At 33.2% G+C, this 12,508-nt stretch overlaps 1 protein-coding gene and 1 pseudogene across 3 annotated transcripts in view; both read left to right on the forward strand.

Annotated features, from left to right (window-relative positions):
* The window catches only part of LOC149533606 (replication protein A 70 kDa DNA-binding subunit A-like), a 144,518-nt pseudogene extending 140,775 nt beyond the window's left edge, over nt 1-3,743 (forward strand).
* Nucleotides 3,744-4,166: 423 nt separating this feature from the next.
* Nucleotides 4,167-12,508, forward strand: part of LOC149533607 (COP9 signalosome complex subunit 4-like) — an 86,556-nt gene continuing 78,214 nt past the window's right edge. For 2 of the 3 annotated variants that reach the window (XR_016356823.1, XM_089803898.1), the window contains exons 1-6: nt 4,177-4,470; nt 4,589-4,740; nt 6,788-6,891; nt 7,052-7,112; nt 7,274-7,366; nt 7,458-7,558. Coding sequence is in view for 1 of the 3 variants with exons in the window: in XM_089803898.1 (XP_089660024.1) it covers nt 4,329-4,470; nt 4,589-4,740; nt 6,788-6,891; nt 7,052-7,112; nt 7,274-7,366; nt 7,458-7,558 (653 nt within the window). In the remaining 2 variants the exon portion in view is untranslated. Of the gene's footprint in view, nt 4,471-4,588; nt 4,741-6,787; nt 6,892-7,051; nt 7,113-7,273; nt 7,367-7,457; nt 7,559-12,508 lie in introns of all 3 variants that reach the window. The other variant, XR_016356822.1, reaches the window with a different exon arrangement.

The raw sequence follows: 12,508 nt of genomic DNA on the forward strand, positions 1-12,508 counted from the left end.
TAGTTTTCAATTCTCAAATCAAAATTATAATAGAATACAACTTTTTTATTATCAAATTACTATTACACCAAAAAAAAAAGTCTTTGGTTAAGAAAATCATATTCAATACAATAAATATTCAAGAATATTTGGGGATGACCCCACAATGTAATAGTAATGTCACAAGCCTCACAAAGGTGAGGTCCTTAGTTCAAGTCGTGCCCACCCTTGATCATTTCTTGATGGATTATAAAATGTGTTGATGTGTTGTTGACATGGTGTGGGAAGTTACTGTGTTGCGTCACCTATGCCTAATCCCCCATGAGAGAGTTTGTTGATTAACCGATGGAGATAGGAGATTAATGCGTTTGGAGTGATATGGTGGCAATGTGTGCACTTTGTGGTGGTTGTAGTCAACATCCATGCTGGACAGGTCTATGAGGATCGCTACCAACCATTTGGGAGTCATAAGATGATATAGTGGCAGTCATTTCGGGAATCATAAGGAGTTATAAAAGCATCTTCAACATTCCCAGCTAATATGATTGATGTTTATAGGTGTTGCTCAATCTACACGTGGAGAGATAAGGAGATGGAGAGATAAGGGCTAAATATGTATGGAGTGGTAATGTGTTAAAATGAATGGAGAGATAAGGAATCAAAGTGATAAGGGATTGGAGAGATAAGAGATTAGAATGATAAGGGTTTGGAGAGATAAGGAGTCTAGTTGAAATATGTAATGAGTGAACTATGAAAGAAGACGTAAGGGGATGAGGTTCCCTACATGCGGCCTTACTAGTTCGAAGCTCTAGTTAAAAGTGATTATCAACCAAAAAAATAAAAATATTTAAGAATATTTAAAAATATTAAAATATTTAGAAAGATTTTTGGATAATTTAGAAAGATTATTTGGATGATTTTTTGTTATGCCATTTGTATGAGGTAGTATCCTATTTTGAATCAAATGACTCCATTTTTCAATTTTTATTCCATTTATTTTTTTCTTCTATTTTTTAAATCCTATTTATAATTGCGTAATTTAGTATAGTTTCAATTAGGAGACTCCAACTTCACAAAAGAACTAATATATCAAATTTTTATATATTTTTTTGTCTATCATAATTATCTTATGCTTTCTTTGTCAAGTCAACTTTCTAAAATTTTAATTTTATTAAAATACATGATGTACATTGGATTTCAATACAAAATAACTAATAAAAGTTTCCATTATTTTAGAAGAGGTCTTATGTTTTAAAAAAAATTGTCCCTACAATATTGAATTTTTAAAAATAAACTTAATATTTTTTCTATTACTTTTTTGTTACCTATACACTTATTACTGTGCTTTAAAAATATTTTCCCCCATGCATAATATGAAGTGTATCACTATTAACAATTATATTTATCTTATGATTTAAAAAAGTAAAGTTTTCTATTGTTTTAACTATACAAAAGGTATAAGACATGGATGTGCATATAGGGATGAAGGTTGAAGTCTCTTCTGATGAGAATGGTTTTGAGGATGCTTGGTCTGAAGCAACTATCATAGGATGTTTTGATAATACTACAAAAATCAGGTATCATATTAGATATGACCATTTCATAACCGATGAAGTGGTTCCAGAGCCCCTTGTGGAAGATTTCTTTCTTGAATATATGCGTCCAATTCCACCTCAACTAGCATTGCCTTCAATTATAGAAGCTGACCTTTGTGTGGAAGTACTAGAAAATGACTATTGGCGAAGGGGAGTGATTGTTGATACATTTGAGTCAACTCTTAGTACGGAAGAGTTATATGAAATATATTTCCCTGACAATCATACTCTACTACCATTTTTATGCTCCTAATTACGACCAACACAAGAATGGGTTAGAGGTCAATGTGAACAACTCACTATATTTTTGTATTAAATACTTGATAGATAATTTTGAGTTCTTTTCATCTTTGAATTGAGATCTCTTATTCTTTATTGAATACTAGTATTTGAAGTATTCCTAAATCACTTACTATTTCCTCTTCTATTGAGACCAAGTACATTTGAAATCCACTCAACTACTTGTTAAATAATGTATTTAGCTTCAAATTTGGTTTTTTATATTTAATCAGTAAATTAATTTTTTTGTGTTGGATATTTAATTTCATTCTTCTATCGATTATTAAAATTATATTTGTACCTTTGTGATTTCGATTAAAATTACATTTGTCACCTCTTAATATGGAAGAGTTATATGAAATTAATTATTTTGTGTTATCTATACAATTCTTTTCTATATTTTCCAAACATATTTTTCTATTAGTAATTTTTTATTTTATTTTATAAATCTTATAGTGTTTAATGATTCTTAATGTTTTATTATTTTGTTTGTGTTATGATGATGTAGGCATGGACTCTACCAACAATTCATGTGATCAACTAAATGTTGCAAGAAATAAAGTTGTTGCAAAAATCATTCCTATTGTAGCATTACATCCTTATAGGAGTGTATGGACAATCAAGGCTAGAATTACTAGAAAGACTCATCTATGTTAGTTCAACAATGCAAGAGGAGATGGAAAAGTTTTTAGTTTTGATTTGGTTGATTTTGATGGCGGGGAAGTACGAGTTACATGTTTCAATGTTGTTGTAGATAAATTTTATGAATGCATAGAGATCAGGAAGCATTTTACAATCTCAAAAGAGAGCCTTAAACCTGCACATAAAAAATTTAACCATTTGAAGAATGATTGGGAAATTCTACTAGAAAGTAATTCCATAGTTGAATTGTGTTTGGAGGAAGATAGTTTTATACTTAAACAAAATTTCAATTTTACATCAATAAGTGAAGTTGATGTCATGGAAGGCAATTCTATAGTTGATATCATTGGTGTTGTTTTAGTAGTTGATCCATCAAATTCAATATTAAAAAAGAATGCCACACAAACTCAGAAAAGAACTCTTCAATTGAAAGACAGGTCAGGTTTCATAGTGGAGTTCACATTGTGGGGTGACTTTTGCAATAAGGAAGGCCAACAACTACAAAACCTTTGTGACTTAGAAAGTTTTCCTATTCTCGCTATGAAGGCTGGACACAACACTGATTTTGAAGGAAAATCTATAGGGATAATCAACAAAACCCAACTTTTTATAAATCCAAATCTTCTAGAGGCACATCAATTGAAATCGTGGTTCGATATAGAAGGGAAAGGTCTTGCTTCCCCTTTTATTACAAAGAAAATATCATTTGTTGGACAAGCTAAAATGCTAAAAACTATGGCACAAGTTAATGATTGGGGACTTGGTCAATCTAATGCACACTGTTGGGGTGTCATAAAAGCTACCCTATGTTTTATAAAGGTGGAAATTTTTTATTATGCAGCTTGTCCCTTAAAATTTGAAGATAGACAATGCAAAAAGAAGGTGAACAATGATAGGAATGGTAATTGGTATTGTCAAAGATATGATAAGACTTTTTTTGAATGTGATTACATATACATGCTTCAATCTATAGTGCAAGATCACACAACATTCACTTGGGTTATTATTTTTGGGAAAGTGACATAAGAGATTATGGGTGTTAGAACAAAGGAATAAAAAATATTGAAGGACGAAGAATAAGATGATGACAAACTAGGGGAAATTATATGAAAGGTCATTTTCAATAAATTCATATTTAAAGTTGCCATGAAAGAAGAGACTTACAGTGATGAACAAAGGGTTAAGTGTACAATCATAAAAGTTGAAAAGTTTGACTATGCATCTGAAAGGAAAGTATTATTAGATTAAATTGTTTAGATCTAGGTTCTACTCTGTTTATTTCCTTCTATGTATTTCCTTCTAACTAAAAATATTTTCAAATGTTTCGATAAAATACTTGGATATGTGCAAGTTAGCACATCCAAATTTTGAGTACTAGATCCGTCATATCATTCAAAAATATTGGATCTTATGCATTTGATGTATATTGTAGATATACATTTGCAAAGCTAAATTTTTTAGTAATTTAAAAAAAATAAATTTGCAACCTTCTAACTTTTGTAATACATAATTTGAACTATTTATATTTAGATATCTCTCCGCTTAATTTACAAAAAAATTTAATTAAAATTTTAGGTATGCTAGTACTTAATCAAATGAACTAATTAAGTACTAAAAGTATAATTAACGTAAGTTGGATAAAATTTAACTACGTAATTGAACTGAGAAACAATAATAATCATAGAGAGACCGCAAACTCTTTAAAAAATGTCTCCGGTAACCTCCGGGCGAAATAAGTTTTGAAAGCGGCGGTGGTCGGGGTCGAAGGGGTGCCCTGTATACACGACTATTCAATTCGAGGCGAGATTGCAAATTTCGTCAGAAGAAAAAGTAATGGCGGGTGAAATAGTAAGCGTTCTACAAACTGCCGCTGCAATTACAGACCAGAGACAGAAGATTGAACAATATAAACTCATCCTCGCATCTATTCTGTCCAACAATCATGTTCAAAATGCCAAAGCTTTCATCGACCATAGTAAAAACCTTGATAACTAGTGTTTCTTTTTCTTCTTACTACTATAGTTTTTCTTTTGTACTTTTTTTCTGTGGGTTTGATGTTTAGTTTTTGGATTTTTCCCCCTAAAATTATGCAGTGGTGTCTGATGATGTGCCCCTGGTGGCGTCGAGACAATTGCTGCAAATTTTTGCCCAGGAACTGAGCAAATTGGAGCCCGAGGCTCACAAAGAGATTGCACATTATGCTCTGGCTCAAATTCAGACCAGAGTTGTTTCTTTTGAAGAACAGGTGATTTTAACGCCTTTGAATAATTTCTTTTTAGTTTACTAAAACCATTGCTACGTTTGAATACATTTTCGTTTTTACAAGCAATGCATCTTGTTATTTAAAAAAGAAGATGAAAAGTTAGCATCAACCTCAAAACCATTTACGCTTTCACGACGTATTAATGTGCAATGAAATAGTTTTATCGTCAGCATGTATGCATTTAAAAGAAAAAAGAGGGCAAATGAATGAATGCATGAAAGATTTCAATAACGTCCATGAGGCCAACGCACATTCCAAATTGGGGGGCCAAGGTTTTAAGCATTTTGTAACTTTTTATTTTATATCTCTTCTTTGACAATATATTTTAATCACAAGATTTACTGTTCTGTCTAGGTGTGTTAATTATATAAAATACCTAAATTGGCTGTTCCTAAGATATCCATATAGCTGGAACTGATGCCATTATATGCTGGATATTCTATGATAAAATGTCACACTGTCTTTAGTATTTACCACACCCTTTTTGCAGAATAGGCATATCCTTTCTCCCCGTTCCTTCTGCCCATTCCTTCTCGTTATCAACCATCTACCCTAATAGAAATCAAATTTGCAAGAGGGTTACCTGGAAGGTCTCTTTTTAAAAATGACAGCACGAGTGATGCATATGAAATTTTTACATGCTGTTTTCTTTAGCTTCCGTTTTTTAAATTTCTGCAGTAGATTTTAGAGACCTTGTGCGACCTTCAAGGGGCCAACCTTTTGATGAAATTAAAGAATTGTTTATCCCTCTATTTGGCTGAAGTTTTGCTCTCTTATAGTGTTCACTTTCTTTCTGGATTGAAAGAACGTATGAAGGTTTTTTAATAATGTCCATGAGCCCAAACAGCATATAGGATCGACAGATAGCCAGCAAACAAAACAATCAAGTGAGACCCAAGTGCAGCAGACCCCCACCAACTAGATCTCTTTCTCTTTATGCAGCTAGAATCTTCTGCTGGGTATCTTGGTTTGGAAATCTGAAGTGTCTCACTACTGTTTACTTGCTGACGGTTCTGGTGATCACTGCTTTCTAGGACTTGCTAGCTAAATAGTTTTTCAATCATTTTAGTCAATCAAATTATTTTTTCAAACTTTGAATCTATGCATGAGGGAAATGATAGGCATGCAGGATGATGAATTAGGGTAATATACCGAAAGCATAGTGGAACTTTCAGGTTAATTCATTTGATGAAATTGAACTCTTTTCAGTTCTGATTTATGTAAATCCCCTATTGTCCCCATTTAGAGCCTTTTTCTGTCTGGGCTGATAAGCGGTTTCACTATCATTTTTTTGCTTTCAAGTCCTGAATATTGCCTCTTTCCTCCCCGATGCTAATGATTCTCTCAACTGTGCAAAGGCAAAGGAATTGGCTAAAAGGATCATGATGTTTCCAAAATAATCTAGGCCTAATTTCATGTCTGCTTTTGTTTGATTGTTGGTTGCAAGCACAATTAATATGTTATTATACCTGCTATCCTTGATTAGCTCCCTTGTTCCTGTCTTACATGCATTTTATTAGATAAAATGTAGAGTTTAATTCATGTGGTTTCTCATTTTGAGAGTATCCTTATGTGTAGCAAGGGTCCATTGATATGTTTGGGGTTCCTGTTTTGAGATTTTCCTAATAAGTAGCAAGGATCCATTGAATTGGAAATCTTACCTGCAATGCTTTGACACAAAGTTTGCTTCATCTGTATACAATATTGCTACGATTATTGAAATTTTGGTCAGTTATTCGATATTCCTTAGCTTGCTTTAATGTTGGCACTAAATCATCTCAGCGATATAGTTGTAAATATCCTCCTTGATTACTTGCACGGCAGTCATACACCACATAACAACCAAGACTGATGGTTTGGCCTTAAATGTTAAACTATGGCTCTAATTCTAAGTGCTCATGATTATTATGTTCCTCACAGTAAAGTAATTGGAGTCAATTATGAAAAGATTCGTTGCCGTGTTAATTGATTTGTTTTAGTTTTTGCTCTTTGTTCATTTCATCATAATCAATCTAGTGAAGCATCACAGGTATCCATAATCAGGGAAAAGCTTGCAGAACTATATGAGGATGAACATCAATGGTCAAAAGCTGCTCAAATGCTGAGTGGAATCGACCTAGATTCCGGAATTAGGTGTATTTTTTAAGGATTGTCTAATGATTTTACTCGTTTCTAATATGTAGCATTTCCATAGAAACAGTACTTCATAGCTTACAAGTATTTTAGTAATAACTTCCCACAAAAGTTTACTATGCACAAAATGTCATACTTGCTCTAACTTATTTTAGTACAGGAATCTTGATGACACATACAAGTTATCAAAGTGTGTTCAGATTGCTCGATTATACCTTGAGGTATCATTTGATGTTCTTGATACAAAAATTGCATTTTGTGCAAATCCTGTTTTTTCAATCCTTAACATGCTTACTACACAACATATTACTCCACAACTTTTATATGGCTCATGCCAATGTTTGTCTCCCTATTGAGCAAGAGTGTTTCTGTCATCTGACAGGATGATGATGCTGTTAATGCAGAAATATTTATTAAAAAAGCTTCTTTTTTGGTGAGCAATAGCCATGATGAAGCATTAAATTTGGAATATAAGGTAATCATTCTAACTTTTTGCAATCATTCCCTATTCTGCTAATTAGAAATTATCTATTAAGCTCTTAAGTATTCTGTGTGTTATTTCTCAGGTTTGTTATGCACGCATTTTGGACATGAAACGTAGATTTCTAGAAGCTGCACTACGCTATTATGAAATATCACAGATCGAGAAACGCCAAATTGGAGACAAGTATGATTCTTGTCTTTTGTATTACAAATTTACAAGCCTAAACGAGTTAATTTGTGTTTTAGATATTAGACTCTGCAGTATCAAAACCTTAGGGTCTAGTGAAATATGACAAAATTATTGGCATGGTATCATTGACTATTTTGAGTAATTGCATTTTCATTTTCTAAAGTAGTTTTTTACGAGAATTACTATTCATTCTTGAATTCTCAAAATAAAAAAAGAAGTGTACAAGAATGTCGAACTAGATGAATATTCTATTAGGATAATATCTTCCAAGATAGAATGTTTCTTCAATGGTCATCTAGTCATCTTTAGTCTGTATAGAAAAGTTTCCTATTCTGTCTTCTGTCAATGCATGCTTCTTTTTAGAAATATCGTTTTTGTACATTCTATAAGAACAATCCCATTCTTTGTTAATAAACATCCCATTATTCTATCATCCAAACTGTGTAAATTATTATCAAAGTTTAGAATTTATTTTTGAAAAAATCTAGAATTTCATTATGAAATCTTCTGTTCTTTAATTTTATCAAAATAAATCCATTTATTCATAGATCTGTCTGGGTTTTTTGTTCAAAAATCAGTTTACAGCATTTTTCGTGAGTTTTCTTGTTCTACTTTTGTTCAACCTGTCTAAAGTTGTTCGTAACTCGCATGCCCATTTCTGCAACCCATGGTCTCTTTGTGGTGTTTTCTTCTGCTCATACACAATTTTCAACCTCTTTCAAGGTTGTTTTTGAGAAAAAAACAACGACTATTTTCACCGGCAGCTTCGTTTTTGAAGCTTGTTTGCAATTTTTTAGGTTTCCCCAGCCGGCTAGGGTTTCCTTTGAAACTCCTACTTCTCTTGCTGGTTCAAAAGTCTACTTTCAAATTCTTGGTGGGTTTTTCGAAACCTCAATTCGGTCGTCTCAAAATTTTCTAGGCGTCTGGGTTTCCGTGCCTCAAATTCCATACTAGATGGAATTTTATTTTGATTTCAGATTCCTTTTTAGTTTTTTGAGATCTCTTTTGGGTATTCATTTGATTTTTCTCAATCAGCCGAAACATTTTCTCAAAATTTGTGCCTATTCGGTTTTAATCAATTTCTTTCCGCAAAAATCATATCTAGTCATTTGTAATCCGCAATGTTAGCGTGAGATTTTGTTTTCTGAGTTTGTCATTTTTTCCTCAAATTTTTTTTTTTGGGTTCTCTAATCTACAAAGATGTGGGGATTTAGGGTTTTCACCATGTTTTCCAAAAAAAATCGATGCCTTGTAAAACTTTAGTTTTTGTCACAAAAACTGTTGCTTCTTGCAATCTGTTCCAACTCATATTACTCTTCTGCAAAAGTTCTTGGTCTCTAACATTTTGCAGATCCAGAAGGGTCTCAGCTACTATAGAATGTTCATTCATTCGTATTATGGCCATTAGGGGAGGGCATTAGGATAATATCTTCCAAAGTAGAATGTTTCTTTATGTAATGGTTATCTATTGTAATCTCTTGTAAATATTAGAATTTTTCTAATATTTAATTTCTTGTTTCTATTCTTTACGATTATTTCCTAAGGAAACATCGTTCAGTCTTTAATATCAAGCAAATATTTTCCAATTACTTTGTAATATGGTATTAGAGCCAATACTCTAATTTTTTTTGAAACTAATTATAATTTCTTGGTTAAAATTATCTGCCTTTTATTTTTGAAATTATTTTCATGAATATTTGCTTCTAAAACATCTGGTTCTACAAGGGTTTTCTGCCAAATTTTTTTTTGTGCCATTTTGTTTGTAACTCTCGTGATTTTTTCCCGTCTACAAACTCACACCCTTCTATTTGCAATTAGCGTGACTGAATCCTTTGAAAATCGAGGGTTATTCTCTGCTGTTCATGTGGAGGTCTGTTGGGTGCCATTTCTCTGCAACTCACGCACATATTTTTTTGCCACTCGCGTTCAAATTTCTTTGAAAATTGTGCGTCTGTTTTGGGGCCCGTTTTTCCATTTAAAAAAAAGTGGTCGTTGTTTGCCTATTTGGAATGCTCTAGGTTTTTTACAAACCTTTGTTGTTCATTCATGCTCAAATTTTGCAATTTTCTTTGCAAATCCACCATTTTTCTAAGCTTTTTTGAAGCTTTTTTGTAGCCAAGGCCATTTTTGTTTGAAACCCTAAATTTTTGGACCGGATCAAAAACTTTTTATAGATTCTTGGTGGGTTTTCGAGAGCTCAATTGGGTTGTCATCTGTTTTTTCTGGGTGCCTCAATTTTTGAGCCAGTGGATCGAGAATCCAACAACATATTCTTTTTGGGTTTTTTGAGCTCTCTTCTAGGTACCTCTTCATTTTTTTTGGGTCCTCTATTTTTTTTGGCTCGAAGTATGTGCCTTCACAACTTTTCAGGCTCTTTCACTAAAAAATGTGCTATGGCATCTCTGACTAATATTTTGCTCGAGGGAAATCAAAAGTGCAACGGTCACAATTATGTCATGTGGAAACAACAAATGCTAACCATCTTCGGATATTGCGACAACTATAATGTGGTTCTGGTTCACATCAGTCTTCTCAGCAAAGGTCCTCTACTCCAACTTCAGAAGGCTTCAGGAAAAAGAACATTCAAAGCAACTATTGCCACAAGTATGGGCACGTGAAGGTTGAATGTCAGAAGCACTTAGCTGCCCTATCTAAGCAATCTTGTTCGCAGCTTCACAGTGAACAATGCAGAGTACTTTGAGCAAACAAAATCTGCCTTTTACGCTTTTTGACAGCTTTGTGCTTTGGATAGATTAACCATTAAAGGAAGGTATTACGGTAATGGATAAATTCTATTATCTCTGTTTAGTATCTAATGGTTATCTATTGTAATCTCCTGTAAATATTAGAATGTTTCTAGTATTTAGTTTCTTGTTTCTAGAATAGAAGGTTTCTATTCTTTACAATTATTTCCTCAAGAAACATCGTTCAGTCTCTTATATAAATTAATCTCTTGATCACTGTTAATATCAAGAAAATATTTTCCAATTACTTAGTAATAATCTAGTCGTCTTTAGTCTATGTAGGAAAGCTCTGCATTCTATTTTTTGTCAATGTATGTTTCTTTTTACAAACATCTTGTTTGTACATTCTATAAGAATGATTCCGTTCCTTTTTAATAAACATCCCATTATTCTATCATCTCGCTTGTATAACAGATTCAAATATAGCTTCTACAAATATACAAGATGTCAAACATATAAGCCATCGAAAATTGATCAAAAGTGGGTTTCCAAAATCTATTGCATCTTATGCTTCCCACACTTCCTATGGAGTACTTATTACTTTTTATATCAATTTTTTTTGAATATTGAAAGAACTTGGTAGAGTTTGACCTTGGTTCAATATCATCATCACAAGGTTTGCTTTTGTATTCGTCTCAAGTAGTGTCCAGAATATCTACAACTACTTTGCCTTCTAAAATGGTTTGGAGTTGTGAAGAAGAGATTGGCGAATCTTTTGGAATCTTTTGTCACCTTGTTCACACATAATTGCAAATTAGTGCAATGTTAAGCAATATTTCTTAACATTCTAGACAACAACTCGTTCCCTTATCAGACTGAATATGCTCAAATTAGCTCCAATTCCTTTGACAAGATAGCGCACTTGCTCCTTGGCTTAATAATCTAGGAGCAAGCATTGTATCTCTCAAGCATCTTCTCCAAGAGAATTTTATCCATGTACATAAACATAAACATCAATATGCAACCTTGTGACTTTTACATCCAAATATAGCCCTAATTTTTTTTTGCAAGTCTAGGACATGGTTAAGGCTTTGAGGTGACTTCATAAAGCTCACTTTTGACTTAGTAATGTAGGATCATCATAGTGGCTAAAGAATCTTCTGTCACCCAAAAAGAGTTTGCTTTCATTTTTGGTCCATTTATTTAGTCTACACGATGGACTAGCTGTGATATTTTGTTTTGAAGTATACATTGTGAGTTTTGCTGTGTGGTTCTAGTTGTGTGTTTGGGAACCTAAGTAACTTACAATGTAACTTCAAGGCCATTGTCATGCCCTGATTTGACAGCAAACCTGAAAGATCAATTGTGTTACGATAGTAAGACTTACAGAGTTCCTCCTCCTAATGCCAATATTGAACTAACAATAGTTTATTACAACTTGATGCAATCAAAAGACTTGCTAACGTGAAAGAACCTAACCTAACATGCACGGTGGAGTTATGTACATGTGGAGATGATATAGATAAGAAATGTTCTTCATGTGGGTGTCCCTGCACCATTGCCCCTGAGATTCAAAGGGAGTCTCCTGAAGATACCGTAAATGAAAACTAGTCTACTTCAGAAGAGGAACCTAACAACAACAAAAAGAGATCACTTTGGGACACAAATATGATTGAAGAAGCTGAGAATAATGCAACACCCAAAGGAACTTATAGCCAAAGTAAGAGACCCCATAAATTCTCCAACTATGTTGCCCTAATGAGTGAGATCATTAAGAACCAACTAGTGTTATAGAAGCTCTCAAGCATCAAGTATGGAAAGATGCTATGATAGAAGAGTATCAACCCATTTTGAAAAGTGATGTATGAGACATAGTACCAAGACCAATAGAGAAATTTGTTGTCTTTTCCAAATGGCTTTTAAAAATCAAACATGTTGCAGTCGACAGTATAGAGAAACACAAAGCTCGTTTTGTTGCCTGAGGTTTCTCACAATAGGAGGGTATTGGTTATGAAGAGACGTTTGCACCTATTGCTCGAGACAGCTCTATTAGAGCAGTAATAGCTATTGTGGAAGCTAAAGGTTAGAAGATTCATCAAATGGATGTGAAAACTGCATTCTTGAATGGGACCATTAAAGAAGTCTATTTAGAGCAACCTAAAGGTTTTGTGATACATAATGCAGATTCACTTGTATGCAAATTGAAGAAAGCCATATATGGACTTAAACAGCCCCAAGAGCCTGGTATGAAGGATTGATC

This window comes from Cupressus sempervirens, chromosome 10 (genome assembly GCF_028749045.1).
Source record: "Cupressus sempervirens isolate cs-2001-9-10 chromosome 10, ASM2874904v1, whole genome shotgun sequence".
Classification (NCBI taxonomy): Eukaryota; Viridiplantae; Streptophyta; class Pinopsida; order Cupressales; family Cupressaceae; genus Cupressus; species Cupressus sempervirens.